This window comes from Boleophthalmus pectinirostris, unplaced genomic scaffold (assembly GCF_026225935.1).
Source record: "Boleophthalmus pectinirostris isolate CB_2022bp ecotype Guang Dong unplaced genomic scaffold, ASM2622593v1 HiC_scaffold_2, whole genome shotgun sequence".
NCBI classification, from domain to species: Eukaryota; Metazoa; Chordata; class Actinopteri; order Gobiiformes; family Gobiidae; genus Boleophthalmus; species Boleophthalmus pectinirostris.
This window is the reverse complement of record NW_026571152.1, coordinates 35,669,566-35,687,811: the sequence shown is the minus strand read 5'-3', so window position 1 is coordinate 35,687,811 and position 18,246 is coordinate 35,669,566. Positions and strand designations below refer to the sequence as shown.

General features: G+C 39.6%; 1 protein-coding gene across 1 annotated transcript in view; it reads right to left on the bottom strand.

Annotated features, from left to right (window-relative positions):
* The window catches only part of LOC110165906 (neural-cadherin-like), a 456,074-nt gene that overhangs the window by 156,737 nt on the left and 281,091 nt on the right, over nt 1–18,246 (bottom strand). Inside the window, exons 19-20 of the mRNA XM_055155988.1 lie at nt 8,613–8,706; nt 830–1,014 (exon numbers count right to left, since the gene is read on the bottom strand). Of these exons, the coding sequence (XP_055011963.1) occupies nt 830–1,014; nt 8,613–8,706 (279 nt within the window). The remainder of the gene's footprint in view (nt 1–829; nt 1,015–8,612; nt 8,707–18,246) is intronic.

Sequence of the window (18,246 nt, the reverse complement as noted above, 5' to 3'; positions counted from 1 at the left end):
AAGACATAGAGAACTGTCTCGCGCTATAACGGCCAGTGGAAAAGTAACGGCTGTGATCGGTCAAAAACCTCCGGACATTCGTGCATTCAAGCAGCTTTGCTCCACTTGTCAGTTTATACATATTATATTTTATATCTGAATAATAGTGCTTGAATTCCTCTGCTCTTTACAGTGGAGACAGACCGACTGGTTGGGCAATAAACCTGGTCGATATTTACACTCATGATCGTATCATTATCAGCCTCGAATCTCCTAGTAAATTTAAATAATCATAATCATCTGTCTATATCGGCCCAGAAATATCGGTAGAGCTTAACGGCCATTGGCTGTTCTAGATTTTAAACTATACTAACTATACTGAAAAATTTGCGAGATCAGATATTGGCTTTCAAATATCGGTCCAGTCGATATCCTGGACATATAAACAGTAATAAGATTGTTTACTGGTGCATCTGGCTCAGAAAGGCTCATTATGTTTAAACTTTTATTTATACAAAGTTGTTCTGTGGTTTCTTTTTTTAATTTTTTTTTATGTCCATAGAATGTGTATATTTACAAAAGTTTAAGAATAAGCCAAAGAAAAAATGACAGAGAGACAAAAACAAGTATTTACTAAAGTTGTTCTGTGGTTTCTTTAGAGATAAATAACAGCTCTATAGCACATTTGGATCAGTTTTGTCTCATTGTGTTTTAGTTTTAAGAAAATAAATGCTGTTTTCAGACTCTGCGCTGGTTTTAGTTGAAATCGGCAGATACTTAAAGTCGAATTTAACCTCTACTAAACATCATTGACAGTTTCCATTGTCTTGCGTGTACGTGAAAGTCGTACCTGAGAGTTGCAGCGAGGCGGACGACTGGACAGCCCTTTCCTCCAGCTCCCTGATGTGAACTCTGACCCCAGACATCACGTCAGGCCAGACCCCATCAGACACCCCGACTCTGAGCCAGTAACTGCCCGCAGGAGTGTTCTGGCGCAGGGTCAGATCCCCGCTGCTCTGGTTCAAACTGAAGTACCTGAAGGAGGAGAGAAGAGATAACGACAAGTGGACGGCTACAGTGCGACGCTCAGACAAGTGGCTCCTAATCTCCAGGAAAGAGAAATCGCGGACAGACAAATCACAAGAATGTAATTGGAAGACGGTACGGGCTTAAAGGTGCAATGTGGAACTTTTCTGATTGCTGCTTGTCCCCATTGGAATATTTCACAGTATGATTTTGAAGGGTTTATCTTACACTAGTTTTTTTATCCAGGGGTGGGCAAATATTTTTTCCATGAGGCGACATGAGAAACAGAAAATATTGTGGAGGGTCAGGCCAAAACGCTTCACTCAAATCTGCATAATATTAATTGTTTTTCTTAATAAAAAGTAGTAAATATCACACTGGGCGATATTTTCGGTCGTGTCACTCAGCCCCAGTTTAAACTGTACGACCAAATCGCAGGGTTTAAACCACGGGTGTCAAACATAAGGCCCGGGGGCCAGATCCGGCCCTCCAAGACCTTTAATCTGGCCCTTGGCTGATTTTCTACTAAAATATTTTAATTATATTTTCTATTAAAATCTTGCTAATTTTCTGTGGTGTTTATCACAGCAGCGTCTCCAGCGTCTCTGTACGTGGCCCCTCCCACCAGAGCAGCACAAATGAAGACTTGTCTCTTTCCAAACGCTCTTAAAGGACGATCGTTTTGACTGTTGACCGTGACACCCTCATCAGAAAAATGTCCAACATGAGAAAAGTGGAGCCGAGTGCAGGATTTTCCAAGAAAATTAACTTATCCCTATTTACATATAAGTTCATGTTAAAAAATCGTGTTGAAATTGTATTTTTCTTAAAGTTTCAGGTTGTTCATAATATTATAATATTTTGTAAAAGAAAGAGTTCATCAGTTAAAAAAGATTTCTGTAATAGATTTGTGTTTCTCTGCACAAATATTTGAACTTATTTTTATTTTTGGGGTTTATATGCCATGAGTTTTCTGATCCGGCCCCTTTGGGATCAAAGTAGGTTGGATACGGCCCCCGGACCAAAATGAGTTTGACACCCCTGGTTTAAACGTTCAAAGCTCACGAATCATGTTCTCACACTGAACGAACCGATGCTCAGATGCGACCTGCCTGCGCACACTGTACGTTCACAAAACGACCGGAGTTGTTGTTCCAGAAGTAGAAAACCACGAAGAAGAAAACGACGGAATTAGAAAATCATGGAGGTGCGGAAACTCATCCAGGCAAAAAACAAACGCGCTGCCTTGGCAATTTGTGCCGCGACAAGCCCGAAAACAAGAGGTGAAGAATACGGTCAGTACGGGTTGACAGTTCTTCAGAAGGAACTGGTGGAAAGTAGCATCAAGTTTTTCACCAAACTTCTGTTCTGTGTTGCTTGATTAGCTGCGCTTCCATGTCCCGTGTCCTCACCGCTCGCCGGCGCCATCGTCCTCCACAACCTCATATCCTGCTTCTGCTTCCGTGTCCGTGCATGAGCAGTCTGACCGATTCTGACAAATTGGCTCGTGGAAATACTTCAACAGAGTGAAACCCTCACGAGAAGCGACTGGATTTCAAACGAGTCTGATTTTCTTGCGACCTACAAATGCCGATCGGGAGCTGGTCGTGAGGTATAAATCTGTTTTCTTTACCCCATGTAAACTACACAAAGCACGACACACGATGAAGCCAAAACTCGGTCTGATCCCCAAAATAGTCGCACCAGTGAATAATCGTCTCAAAAAGGGTCAAAAATCGCACAGTGTACGTCCAGCTTAAGAGTTTATGTTATGACTAAGCAATAAAAAAGTGAGGTTGTCTTACAAAAAATGTCATAAAAAACACCTCTAAAGTAAAAGTTGGTGGTGGTTTAAAATCACAGATGTAGTAAAATTATAAAATATGTTTATTTTGTAATTCCAAATGATCTTAAATCAATTGGTTTGTGTGTGGGCATGTTTTAAAATGGTAATCACATAAAATTATTTTTTCTGACTTTGAGATTTTTTATAAAAATGTGTTGTTGTGTTAGTGCTTAAGGAGCATGTTTTAATAAAAGCTGAGAGTCTTACCTTTTAAATGCAATTTATTTTCTGTTTTTATGTGCTTCAGCGGCTGAGATATTAAGGTTTTTATAGGTGTTGATGATTCTTCAAAAACCCTCAGGAGATAAGGACCTTTAACCTAGAATAGCATAGGTTTTTATCGGTGTTTTTTGCAGGAGTTTTAGGTGTAAATGGCTTAAAGGGGCCGGTCAGAGTCAACCAAAAGTCCCTATGTGACCCAGGAGCTGGACAATGCCCAGATCTGTTATTATCTACGCCACAAACATGCCTCAAGTTCTGTTTTGTTTCATTCACACATGTTTAACACACAGATCCTGCATATTTAGGCTCAGTTCTTCTCAAACATTAACATTAAAACATATAGGAATTGCTTCATACACCTTCACTAGAATGATTTGGATCATTTCTGATCTGGAATTTCCAATCTTTACTAAACCTAAAAGGTAAAATGTAGTTGTTAACTTGAAAACTACAGCTTCATGACATCACAAGGTGGAACAGAGCATTTTGAGCTTTGGAGATGGAGACAGACTAATAATAAAAGATTATTCAAACATGTGTGAATGAAACAAAACACAACTCTGGGTCTGTTTTTGATGAGGTAACAACATTATAACATGGGGTAAAGCTCAGAGGTTCCCACTTTTTTCACTGACAAAATTTCAAAACTTTTTAATGACTTTTTCATGACCTAAAGTGAATTTTCCATGACTTTACGGCACCTACATGTGTAGAATTGGTCAAACGTTTAGGGCTAAATATGAAATGTTAACCCTTTCCACTCACCTTATGGTTTGGTATTATAGTTTTTTAACATTAAAAACATTGTCAGTGCATTTGTTGTCGTCTCTTTTAAACAAAAAGCGCAGACGTTTAGAAATAATCATAATAGTCTAATGAGAACTTAACAGAACGCTGTAGTTGCATGAAAGAGACACTAAAATAACATGATTTTTCTAAAACTTTCATTGAATTTACAAATTTCCATGACTTTTCCAGGCCTGGGAAATGACATTTTCAATTTCTATGGCTTTTCCAGGATTTCATGACTGTGGGAACCTTGTACAACAGGCAAAATGATTTGTGCTCTTAAATATTCCCTTTCAAATAAAATAGAAAAAAGAAATAGAAATAGCAAAAAAAAAAAAAAAAAAAAAAAACGCTTGTATTGATCACAGGCTCTTCAAATATGTTGTTTAAATCCATTTTGCTTTTTTTGTTGAGTTTTCAGACGATCTTCAGACGGTTTTTTTGGCTCTTGCTGATGACATTTTCAGTTTCCATGACTTTTCCAGGACTTCCATGACCTTGGGAACCCTGTTGTGCATTTTATTTACAGCGTCTCACGTCCCTCAAAAACGTGTATTCTCACTGTGAGCAGGCTCGCCTCTCCACAGATCCTGTAATTTGGCCTAGTAATACCGCTGCCCTTCCGCTTGTCTCCGTGAAGATAAATACGTTTAAAGCTGCACTGCGGAACATTCCGGGTACCGGCAAATGTTACGCAGCTCCCCCTTTTAAACCCGAACAGCGAGAGCGCGCAATTATCAAAAGATCACAAAGGGAAAAACACAATCGGAATACACAATGCCTGCCACGCGAACTTGATGGTTGTCATGGTAACTGTCTGAATTTGCCAGATGAATAAAACAAATATTCAATTGGTATTTCTAATCTGATCCAGAGGGTGTGAATGCTGAGCAGCTGCACGGGCCCCTGACAGAGGAGGGCGGCGTAAGGAGCTTTCAGTCGAACAACATTGTACAGGTGGAATCGGATTACGTAGTTTGTTTGACTTTGATCAGATTTTCCGGCATAGTAGTCACGGTGATTAAAGGACAAATCGCAAAAGAGAACCGAGAAAGACCAGAGAATCTAATCTAAAACTGAGGAGTACCCGAGGAGTTAAGAAAGTGGCCGCGGGAATGTGATATCTTTGTACGAGCGAATGAAGTGCAAAAGTAAATGTACGATACTAAGTCAAAATGTTTAAAGATAGCTGTACTTTTGAGTCATTTGTGTCATTTTTACAGTAGATACCTGCTGAAATGACTTATTTTTAGCACATTTATTTGTTAACGTCCTGAATTTAAGCCGACAAATGCACAAAACACGACTACAAAACTTAAGAAATCAGATGAATCGCGTAAAATCAGCTAAATTATTTATCAAAAGCTCGACATTTCATGCTTTAAGATTTTAAAAAGTACAAAGACGTGCATTGAATTGTGTGTCTGTGTTCCAAAAGAATTAATTAGGTATTCTTTCCTGCACTATAAGATGAGATTTGTTTTGTTTTCTGTAAATAGTTCTGCTGTCTTGCATTCTGTTCTATCTGTTAATAGAGTTTACCAAAATAAGTGTTCAAATTTCAGCATAAACCCCTTCCGTTTGTAGAAATACTTTAGTGATATGCATATTTTTTGTGTTAAGTCATTGTAATTTGATTAATGATTATGTTAACTGATCGAACAAAAAGAAACTCAACAAAACATGTTTAAACAGGTACTTAAATATTTTCACTTAAGTCGATTTTTTCATGTGATACTTTTACTTGATTATTGGTTTAAATTGTCCTTTTGCTTGCTTTTATTTAAAGGTTGTATGGAGGATTTTTTTTTTGTTTTTTTTTTGTTTCAAGTTGTCAATGATAGATTATAGAGGTGCAGTAGCCTTGTAATTATGATGACCAAAAAAAAGAGAATAAAAATTCATCAACTCTGGACGTGGTGGGGCTAAACATTTGCCAATAGATAACGACACTGCCTCGTTATCTGTGAGCTGACAGGCTGTCAATCAAACTCCCTACGTTTCTAGCGTAACTGACTTGCCTGCGCGCCGCCGTGGTTTACGTACGACTGTCACGCAGTCCACAGACGCAAGACGCACAGACGCTGTTTACTCCACCAACGCAACAGTTCTTAGTGGCTTTTTTTGACCTATATCTTCCTCGCAGTTCGCACAAAGTTTGTTGCAATGGCGACAAGAATCCAGGAGCAGTTCGCCCCAAAACAAAGTCAGTTTTTGAGGTCGCTGAAAGAAGAAGACAAGGGGAAAAGCAGCGAAACCAAACTAAGGTGATTCTTGAAGATTCATTCCAGCGATGGCGCGACTGAAGCAGACGCAGGGTCTAAAGACTGACGCACTGGTCCACCAAATTACTCCTGGACAGGAAACTTCTGCTTATTATGAAAACGTACTTTATTTCCAAGAGCTAGACAAACGTTTTTCAGGACACGAATGCGATATCCTATGTCTGAAAACGTCATTTTCAAGGCAAAGAAAGAGTCCGCTTGCTGCTGCGTGTTGTAGTAGTAGCTAGTTCATTCGCACTGAATCTCCGCGCCCCCCCCCTGCCCGTTCCGCTCTTCTCCCTGCTCCTCACGGAATCTCCGCACACCGCTTCCCTCTCCTCTCCTCTCCTCACTCCCTGCTCCGCTCTTCTCCTGCTCCTCTCTCCTCTCCTCACTCCCCGCTCCGCTCTCCTCTCCTCTCCTCTCTCCTCTCCTCACTCCCCGCTCCCCTCTCCTCTCCTCTCCTCTCTCCTCTCCTCACTCCCCGCTCCGCTCTCCTCTCTCCTCTCACTCCCGCTCCCCTCTCCTCTCCTCTCCCTCTCTCCTCTCCTCACTCCCCGCTCCGCTCTCCTCTCCTCTCTCTCTCCTCTCCTCACTCCCTCTTCTCCTCTCCTCTCCTCACTCCCCGCTCCGCTCTTCTCCCTGCTCCTCACGGAATCTCCACGCACCGCTTCCCTCTCCTCTCCTCTCCTCTCTCCCTGCTCCGCTCTTCTCCCTGCTCCTCACTTCTTGTTCGCGCACGAAATGTCCGCACACCCGCTCCCCCCGCTCCTCACTTCTCCGTCTTGCCTAACCAACACTGTAGTTAGTTGTTTACAAGTCATGTGCAGCACCGGCTGTAAACAAACCTGTTTCTGGCGTAAGGAGGAGGCGGGAGGAGGTGTTTCTACGTAGGAGCTGTAGGGGAGGGGGGGTGGTTTCACGCATGCGCAACATTTGAAAAAGGACAAACAGTCGCTGGATTTCTCGTTCCTTGGAAAATCCTCTATACAACCTTTAACTACAGGTGTTATTTATTGCTCAGAAATGTCTTTAAAAATATCCTTTTTTAGGTATCTGTACTTCACTAAGTCATTTTCTTACAGTAAATACCTCCTGAAATGGCTGAGACTTATTTTTAGCAGATTTAATTTGTTAACGTTCCAGACAAATGCACAAAAAACAGCTACAAAAATTAAGAAACCAACTGAATCACTTAAAACCAGCTAAATTCTTTATCAAAAGCTCTACAGTTCATGCTTTAATAGATTTTCAAAAGTGCGTTTTTTTGGATATTGGTTAAAATTGTTCAGATATTAAACTAATCTCTCTTGCATTTATTTAACTACAGGTGTTATTTATTACAAAAAAAAAAAAAACATCTTAAAAATATCCTTTTGTGAGTTGGGCTGCAAAAGACAACAACAAAGTATAGTTTTTAGGTATCTGTACTTTACTAAGTCATTTTTTGAAATGGCTGAGACTTATTTTTAAGACATTTAATTTGTTAACATTCCAAACAAATACACAAAAAACAGCTACAAGAAGTTTAAAATCAATTGAATCACTTAATCACTTCTTTATCAAAAGCAACACATTTCATACTTTAATAGATTTTCAAAAGTGCATTTTTAAACAGGCACTTTTACGTAGTTTCACTTAACTAGATTTTTTCATGTGATACTTTTACTTGAGTAATCTTTTGCCCTATATATCTACTTTTACTTGTAAGTGCAATGTGGAACTTTTCAGGAGGGGGTCGGCAAACTGTTTTGTTTCCTTGGAGATGTTAATGTTTTGGTTTAAATTGTCCAGACTAATTAAACTAAATAATTAAACAAAATAATTCACTAACCAATCTGTCTTGTGCACTGTAAACCAAATGTTCAAATTAATTAAATAGATTAAGTTGTGTTTACTCAAAGTTTTAGAAATAATCCTACTAACTTAATTATGTCAAGTTGCGGTAACATGTTATTCTTTTTGAGTAATTTTAACTTTTTTTTTTTTGTTTGTCTCATTTATTTTGGAGTTCAGGTAAATTATTTCAGTTTACGGTGTATTTATTTAACTACAGGTGTTATATCTTAAATTTTTTTCTTAAATATCTTTAAAAATATCCTTTTGTGAGTTTGTTTGTTTGTTTTTATTTAGATCCCCATTACGTAATGAGTCGGGTCACGTCTCCACAACTCTAACTTCTAATTTGGCCTGTAAGACTCTGTGGAGATACTGTGGAACATTCTTGGTGCATCACCATGGCGACAAGCAGGTGACGACCCCTCCAGCAGAAATGTAACACAGTGCACTTTTAAGTAACAAAACTGAGCACTTGTACCAGACTTCCAGCCCGTTTGCTGACTTCACATGGGTTTTATTCCCTTTATTCGAGTCTGTGGCGTCGCTTCCTCCGCTCTATTCCTTTAGTATTTGTACTTGGGCGGCACATTTGAAGATCAGCACGTTTACAGAAAGAACAGATACGTGTTTAACAAAGGAGCTCTTACTTGGCCGCGCTCGACTCCAGCGTGTACGTCTTGTTGTCCCAGTCGTCCGGATCTGGGGCATACACCCTCCCGAGCGCCGCGTTCGCCATCCTCCCTGTTTAAGGTAAACACACACACACACACACATACACATCGATTATGTCTGGACCGAATCTGCTGATGCTCACAGTTATCTTTGGGTCTCTCTTCTCTGTATCTTGCATTCTTGTGTTCTGTTCTACTTATTATGCTCGTAGCCGTAGAGCCCCACTGGTGGAATGAATAGACTCTTACTGCTCCACTTGAGAAGGCAGGGAGCTTAAGGAAGAGCGGCTATCTCTGTATGGATTATGTTATTATCGACCTGGAGTGCCAGAGTACTGCAGATGGGTAAACAATGCTAGCCTGGATGAGTCAGTGGGAGCCTGTTTTCCACAATAGGCTCTGTACACAGCAGCACGCTCACTGTATCTCAAAGCAGCCACTTTTATTAAAATCGTAAAGCAAAATAAGCAAATACGGAAAATAAGGACGAACCAGTTTTTTTTCATACGCAAAGTACTTGAGTTTGTGGTATTGTTTTGATACGTATTACTGTCCGTAGGGCGACCGGAGCGTCAAAATTCAATGGTTGAGGAGGGACCAAGCCGTTGTTTTGCAAGTCTCAAGTCTTTCACCTCAAGTCCGAGTCAAGTCCCAAGGCAAGTACAAGTCAAGTCTATAGTCACTGGTGCATAATTCCAAGTCAAGTCCGAGTCGTCTCCTTTGAACTTTAAGTAGTACCAATTACAGCTTATATTTTTGTAATTTATTTGACTTTTAAACTAAAATCTATTTAAAAAGTCATGGTATAGTATATTTATATGTGGGTATTTATATAATAGTTGTAGAAATGCATTTTTGTTCCTTTTTAAATGTCTTGACAAGATTTTAGTGTGAATTATTTCGGTCAGAATAGAAAGAATTCAGATTTAAAAGTGCTAAATAACAGAAAACCAGGTTTAGACCTGGTTTAGACCTGGTTTAGACCTGGTTTAGACCTGGTTTAGAGCTGGTTTTAGCCCTGGTTTAGCCCTGGTTTAGTCCTGGTTTAGACCTGGTTTAGACCTGGTTTAGAGCTGGTTTAGAGCTGGTTTAGAGCTGGTTTTAGTCCTGGTTTAGACCTGGTTTAGACCTGGTTTAGACCTGGTTTAGACCTGGTTTAGAGCTGGTTTTAGTCCTGGTTTAGCCCTGGTTTAGACCTGGTTTAGCCCTGGTTTAGTCCTGGTTTAGACCTGGTTTAGACCTGGTTTAGTCCAAGTCTTTGACATCAAGTCCCAAGTCAAATACAGGCAAGTCCAAGTTGAGTCTCGAGCCACCAGTGCATAATTCCAAGTCAAGTCCAAGTCATCTACTTTGAACTTTAAGTAGTACCAAATATAGTTTAGATTTTTTGTAATTTATTTGACTTTTAAACTAAAATGTATTTTAAAAGTCATGGTATAGTATATTTATATGTGAGTATTTGTATAATAGTTGTAGAACTGCAATTTTTTTTCCTTTTTAAATGTCTTGACAAGATCTTAGTGTGAATTATTTTGGTCAGAATAGAAAGAATTCAGATTTTAAAGTGTTAAATAACAGTTATTTTGTCAAGTAGTCTGCACTGAAATAGAAGAATCGTGTACTTTGTAGTTCCCTCGGTTTTGCTGTATTGTACTATATATTACAATATTGTACTGTATATTTGTTATGACCCAGCTCTGCTAGGGACAGGGAAGTAACAAAAATAAAACCAAGATGTAAAATGGAATACATTAAATAATGTTTAATTAACAGGGGTGTAAAAGGTAAATTAACAAAAGACTAAAATATACAGAAAATAACCTAAACTAATAAACAAAACAACAGAATAAACTGAGTTTTGTGCCACAAAAGGGGTCACGCAGGCTTATACAAAACGAGTGGTTAACAAAGGGACACACATGAACTAAAACACAAGTTCCCTAAATTAAACCACATAAGCCCACAAACAGAATCGAGTGACCAAATCAAAAAAGGCACAAAACAGAACTACACACGCAAACACAAAATGGCAGACTGGCCACCAAGGTCAGCAGCCCCAATCAGGTGCTGGCAATTTCCTTAAATAAGGGGGAGGAGGCAGGAGGTGAGGCAGAATTGGCCAGGTGCAGAAGTAATCCACCAATCAGGAAGCGGGGCCCTCAAAGCAGGATTCAAGGGGAACAATATTGAAAATAAATCACACACAGAACTCAAGGAACGGCAGGCCTGGGGCTGTGACATTATTACTGCAGTACATTTGAGGATACCACATCACAGTACTTCAGTTTCATCCAAAGTACCAGAGAAGTGGAAGAGACATGTTCCAGTTTGTTCCTGTAAAATTCAGCACCGCAAATATCAACTGTAAAGAGAAAAGTATTTTCTGAACACATATTTTCCAAGTCTGACTTGAGTCACAACTTGCAAGTCCCCACCTCTGGTTGGTGTAAATAAAACTGTGAGAAGAGCGAGTAACATGGTGCGTTCTTGTGTCAGTCATGATCTGAGGGGCTTGTGTCAGTTTATGGTCATTCACAAACACAACCTTCTGTATTTTGGCAAAACAAATGACAATTTACTGTTCTGTTTGTGTTGGTGGGGATTACATCAGTCAACAATTGTGATACTCCTGTTTTAGTCCTGATGTAGTCCAAATTTAATCTTAGTTTAGTCCTGGTATAGACCTGGTTTAGACCTGGTTTAGTCCTGGTTTAGTCCTGGTTTAGATCTAGTTTAGACCTGGTTTTAGACCTGGTTTAGACCTGGTTTTAGTCCTCGTTTAGTCCTGGTTTAGACCTGGTTTAGTCTTGGTTTAGACCTGATTTAGATCAAGTTTAGACCTGGTTTAGTCCTCGTTTAGTCCTGGTTTAGACCTGGTTTAGATCTAGTTTAGACCTGGTTTAGTCCCAATTTAGACCTGGTTTATTCCTGGTTTAGATCTAGTTTAGACCTGGTTTAGACCTGGTTTAGATCTAGTTTAGACCTGGTTTAGTCCCAATTTAGACCTGGTTTATTCCTGGTTTAGATCTAGTTTAGACCTGGTTTAGATCTAGTTTAGACCTGGTTTAGTCTTTTAGACCTGGTTTATTCCTGGTTTAGATCTAGTTTAGACCTGCTTTATCCTGGTTTAGATCTAGTTTAGACCTGGTTTAGTCCTTGTTTAGACCTGGTTTAGATCTAGTTTAGACATGGTTTAGTCTGGTTTAGACCTGGTTTAGATCTAGTTTAGACCTGGTTTAGTCCCAATTTAGACCTGGTTTATTCCTGGTTTAGATCTAGTTTAGACCTGGTTTAGATCTAGTTTAGACCTGGTTTAGTCCAATTTAGACCTGGTTTATTCCTGGTTTAGATCTAGTTTAGACCTGCTTTATTCCTGGTTTAGATCTAGTTTAGACCTGGTTTAGTCCTTGTTTAGACCTGGTTTAGATCTAGTTTAGACATGGTTTAGTCCTGGTTTAGACCTGGTTTAGATCTAGTTTAGACCTGGTTTAGTCCCAATTTAGACCTGGTTTATTCCTGGTTTAGATCTAGTTTAGACCTGGTTTAGATCTAGTTTAGACCTGGTTTAGTCCCAATTTAGACCTGGTTTATTCCTGGTTTAGATCTAGTTTAGACCTGCTTTATTCCTGGTTTAGATCTAGTTTAGACCTGGTTTAGTCCTTGTTTAGACCTGGTTTAGATCTAGTTTAGACATGGTTTAGTCCTGGTTTAGACCTGGTTTAGATCTAGTTTAGACCTGGTTTAGTCCCAATTTAGACCTGGTTTATTCCTGGTTTAGATCTAGTTTAGACCTGGTTTAGATCTAGTTTAGACCTGGTTTAGTCCCAATTTAGACCTGGTTTATTCCTGGTTTAGATCTAGTTTAGACCTGCTTTATTCCTGTTTAGATCTAGTTTAGACCTGGTTTAGTCCTTGTTTAGACCTGGTTTAGATCTAGTTTAGACATGGTTTAGTCCTGGTTTAGACCTGGTTTAGATCTAGTTTAGACCTGGTTTAGTCCCAATTTAGACCTGGTTTATTCCTGGTTTAGATCTAGTTTAGACCTGGTTTAGATCTAGTTTAGACCTGGTTTAGTCCCAATTTAGACCTGGTTTATTCCTGGTTTAGATCTAGTTTAGACCTGCTTTATTCCTGGTTTAGATCTAGTTTAGACCTGGTTTAGTCCTTGTTTAGACCTGGTTTAGATCTAGTTTAGACATGGTTTAGTCCTGGTTTAGACCTGGTTTAGATCTAGTTTAGACCTGGTTTAGTCCCAATTTAGACCTGGTTTATTCCTGGTTTAGATCTAGTTTAGACCTGGTTTAGATCTAGTTTAGACCTGGTTTAGTCCCAATTTAGACCTGGTTTATTCCTGGTTTAGATCTAGTTTAGACCTGCTTTATTCCTGGTTTAGATCTAGTTTAGACCTGGTTTAGTCCTTGTTTAGACCTGGTTTAGATCTAGTTTAGACATGGTTTAGTCCTGGTTTAGACCTGGTTTAGATCTAGTTTAGACCTGGTTTTAGTCCTGGTTTAATCTTAGTTTAGTCCTGGTTTAGATTAAATTGGTCAAAAATAGGGACACCTGGGACATTTCTTGTATAAAACTTGGACAAATCAGTGGTTTTGTATAAATCTTCTGGGACAGGGGACACAGGACTCAAAACTGGGACTGTCCCAGTATTATGAAATTAGCATTAGCATTAGCGTTGAGACACAAACATTTGTCTTTCTTTCTAAACACAGACGTGTCCTTCACTGTTTTCATTTTATTTGTACTTTTTAACATGTCTGTCATGTCCGTCAGTGACATCCTCCCACAGCCCCCGTCCACTGTTTTATCTTTAATGTGAATGGCTCAACAATGCCCAGCAACCACCAGTGTTAGCGTCACTACTTCCTGTCCAATTGTGTATTTATGCTAAAATGAATAAATATTTAAAGATGAGGCGTTGGACAGTGAGTGGGTGGATGTGACAGACAAGACAACATGTTAAAAAGTACACAAATAAGACGAATACTTTAACGGACGTCACTTCTGTGTTTAGAAAGTTGAAGATTTATGTCTCAGTGCTAATGCTAATACTAATGCTAATTTTGAGGCATAAAAATATTAACGCAAATCCACAAACTCAAGTACTTTGCCCATAAAAACCATCAGGCAGTCTTGAGTTTAATTCATTACAATTTTAATAGGTTGTTTATTTTATATTTTATGATTTTATTAAACGTGACTGTGAGGTTTGAGACATGGTGAGCTCGCGTGCTGCTGCGCTCATCGCCTGTTGGCAAAAACACACAGAGATAAAATTAGACAGGAATTAGTGACGCCAACAGTGAGGATCCTGGGCGTTATTGTGCACAGAGTCTGTTACTAAAAGTGACATATCTAGAGTGTGTGATCTGATACTGGTAGGGGTGTACAAAAATATCAAAATACTGATATATAGTATCGTTTAATGTGATGACACAGTATCGATATCGTGGGCTGCTGTATCTATATCACCAGGAGTATTTTTTTGATAAATTTTACTGAATTATTTAGTTATAGTGCTACAGTTTTGTTGCTTGTTTAGTGGAAGGACACTTATTTATGCGACATATTTGACTTTTTCAGAGTTTTTATGATTAAAGTGTTTGTGTTTCATATGAACTTTGCACAAAAAGTGGTTTAACAAAGACTTTTAGAATCACAGCCATGATTTAGCCTTTATTTTTTATTGAACTGTATTGAAACGATTTGAAATATCCATCCATCCATCTTCTTCCGCTTATCCGGGGTCGGGTCACGGGGCAGCAGTCTAAGCAGGGACTCCCAGACTTCCCTCACCCCAGACACGTCCTCCAGCTCCTCCAGGGGGATCCCGAGGCGTTCCCAGGCCAGTCCTGAGACATAGTCCCTCCAGCGTGTCCTGGGTCTTCTTCGGGGCCTCCTCCCGGTGGGACATGCCCAGAACACCTCAACTGGCAGCGGCTCTACTCTGAGCTCCTCCCGTGTGACTGAGTTCCTCACCCTATCTCTAAGGGAGCGCCCAGACACCCTGCGAAGGAAACTCATTTCGACCACTTGTATCCACAATCGTGTCCTTTCGGTTATTACCCAGAGCTCATGACCATAGGTGAGAGTAGAAACGAAGATTAACCGGTAAATCGAGAGCTTCGCCTTTTGGCTCAGCTCCCTGTTCACCACAACGGTCCGATACAGCCTACAGATTTGAAATATGTCTTAATAAATCATATTGAATCATAAGCTCACTGTATCGAGATATGAATCATATCGTGGCTTATGTATCAAGGTTTGTATCGTATCTGCAACTTCTTAATGATATCCAGCCCTAGATACTGGTGTCAGATATTTGTACTGATACTGAAAAATGTGCAGGATTTGCTTCCAAATATCGGTTCAGTCGATATCCTGATTGGACATACAGTAAAAAATGATGTAATAAAGGTTATTAACTGATCGTAGCTGACCCCGAAAATCCCATTATCCCATTATTTATACATTTATATAAGTTGTTCTGTGGTTTCTTGAGAGTTAAATAACAGCTATATAATAGGGGTGTAACGATATCCAAGTCTCACGATACAATATTTTCACAATATACATCTCACGGTACGATATTTATTGCAATATTTTCTGGAGGCTAAACAAAACTGTCAATCACTACTTTTTCCTCTTAATGCCTTGACAAGACTTAATCCAAAGAACTAAGACTTAAAAGTTTTTAGAACTGTTATTTCTTCTTGTACTTTGCACTGAAATGGAGCAAAGGATCATGGTCTATGTAGTTCCCTTTGTCTTTTTTAGCCATTGCTGCATCACAACTCTTCATTTAAGCAAATAAACTTGTAATTCGATATATTGTGATGGTCCACGATATTATTGTGAGAACTTTGACGATACGATATCACGATATTTCGGTTATTGTTTACATCCCTACTCTATAACACATCTGGATCAGTTTTGTCTTATGTTCATTTTTGTTTTAAGGAAATAAATGCTGGTTTCAGTCTGTGTATTGGTATTGGCTGATATCGGATAACGGCAGATACTTAAAGTTAGTGTGTCCAGACGTCCCTGTTTAGGGCCCTGTGTCCTCTGTCCCAGCAGATTTATCCAAAACCAGTGATCTGTCCCAAGAAATGTCCCAAATGTCCCCATTCTTGACCAATTTGACACCGGCGAACAGCAAAGAGGGGCATATCTTGTCATTTGTTTAGCTAAAATACAGAAAATTGTGCTTGAAAATGACCATAAAGTTTAAAATAGACAATGTTACGCACTCTTTTCTCAAGTTTATTCATACCAACCAGGGTATCCCCAGGTTTGACTACCCCAGATTGAAGACTTTTTAAGACCTTTTCAAGACCAGTTAAATGAAAATTAAAACCAACATCACACCTGTTATGTGGGCGAAAAACACCAGATCCAATTCTAATAATGACCGACCAACTACGGTACTATATCGAGAATCTAAGAGCCGCTGTGGATTAAATCTACACTTCCCCATGATTCATTCAACGTCTGCCTCCACTCTACTGATTGTTCACTCATTGCCGCCGGTGCCAGAACCCAGAGAATTGTTTGCACATACTCCAAATTAGACGTTCATTCACGTTACATGATTTCACGTTGTTTTTTTTTTTGTTTTTTTTCCTCCATTTATCATTGCACTACAATCCGGTTGAGCATACAAAAAATAGGCTAATGAAATTTAAGACTTTTGTGACAAAAATAAGACTAGGACAACATCATTTAAGACTTTTAAGACCCCGTAGCTACCCTGATAACACATTTGTATCAGTTTTGTCTTATTTTATTTTTGTTTTAAGGAAATAAATGCTGTTTTCAGTCTCTGTATTGGTATCGGTTGTGTCCAGACGTCCCTATTTACCCAGGACAGTCCCAGTTTTGGGCCCTGTGTCCCCCGTCCCAGCAGATTTATCCAAAACTAGTGATTTGCAGTGTTGGGAGTAATGTATTATAAAAGTAATGTATTACAGTAATGCGTTGATTTTTGCTGTAACGCAGTAATGTAAGGCATTACAGGGGGAAAAATTTTAATATTTTACTCGGTACAAATGTGAGTAACGCGCGTTACAATGCTTTTTTAACCTGGATTGAAGTGGTGGGTTTTTCTTCATAGAAATTCGCTAAAATCACCGTGAAATCAGCAGCGGTGAAACGCCAGAGACGCGGCCGGATAGACCTTCAGGTAACCGCGGGTGAAAGGACCAACCCAGAACTCTACACTGTTTAGACCTGGTTTAGACCTGGGTCACTTCTGGTTTAGACCTGGTTTAGACCTGGCTTACAGTCGTCCCTCGCTCTAACGCGATTCACTTTTCGCGGTCGCTCTGTTTCGCTGATTTTTAGAATTTTTTTTTTTTGTACAGTTTTGCATGCCTTTTGTTTTTAGTGTATGAACACGTATTGCGTTCCTCCCGCTGTGTCCTGATCGGCTAAGGGACTCCTGTCTCCTCTACAGTACAGAATGTGTTCAGCTGCCAAATTTAAATACATGTTCAATCTGTATCAGTGTGATTCTGAAGTGCTGTATGTCTGCAAGTTTTCTCTCCGACAAAATCCACAACGTCGACGAAACGTTCTGCACTGACAAAGTCTCCTGCGCTCACACCCAAAAGACAGAGGACGATGCAAACCATCACACAAAAAGTTGGACTTCTGGACACGTTGAAGGAAGGTAGAAGTTACGCGCTGCAGCAGAGTCTTGCACCGGGTCTTGTACCCGCAAATAGTTGCTGAAATCAGGACCGTGAACCCGCGCAGCAGGGTCCATAAAGAGCGATCGGGCGACAGCCGCTCTTACCTCCATGAGGTGCGGAGCAAAGCCGGTCCTTTCTCCTGCGTCACCTTCGAGCCCATCCTGACAGTGAGTCCTGTTTTAGTCCTAGTTCAGTTCTGGTTTAGTCCTCCTCTTCAGTCCTGGAATCAGTCTGAGGTTAGTCCTGTTATAGTCCTGGTTTAGTCCTGGTTCAGCTCTGGTTTAGTCCTGGTTTAGACCTTGTTTAGTCCTGGTTGAGTCCATATACGGCTCAAAAGTTCAGCTTTTTCGCTGTTATTTTGGTGAGAATAACTTAAAGTAATGCAATAGTAATGTAATGCCTTACATTTTAAATGCAGTAATATTGTAATGTAACGAATTACTTTGAAATGACAGTAATAAGTAATAAATAACGCATTACAGTTTTAAAGTAACTTGCCCAACAGTGGTGATTTGTCCCAAGAAATGTCGCTATTCTTGAGCAATATGACACCCGCCAACAGCAAAGAGGGGAATATCTTGTCATTTGTTTAGCTAAAATACAGAAAATCGTGCTTGAAAATGACCATAAAGTAAAAAAAAAAATGTTTGGAATAGACATTACACATTCTTTTCTCAGTTTTGTTCAAACCTACCTTCTCAAAATGGATGTGTACTTAAACTATAGCAGTATAATCGGTATTGGAACTGAAAAAGCTGGATCGTACATCTCGAATTTACAGTGAGTGTGTATACATGCACATCAGTAACCTGGTTATTAGCCATATCCCGGTTATGTCAGTATTCGGGTTACTGCGTTTACATGCGCACTGAGAAACCGGGACACTCATATTCGCGTGTACA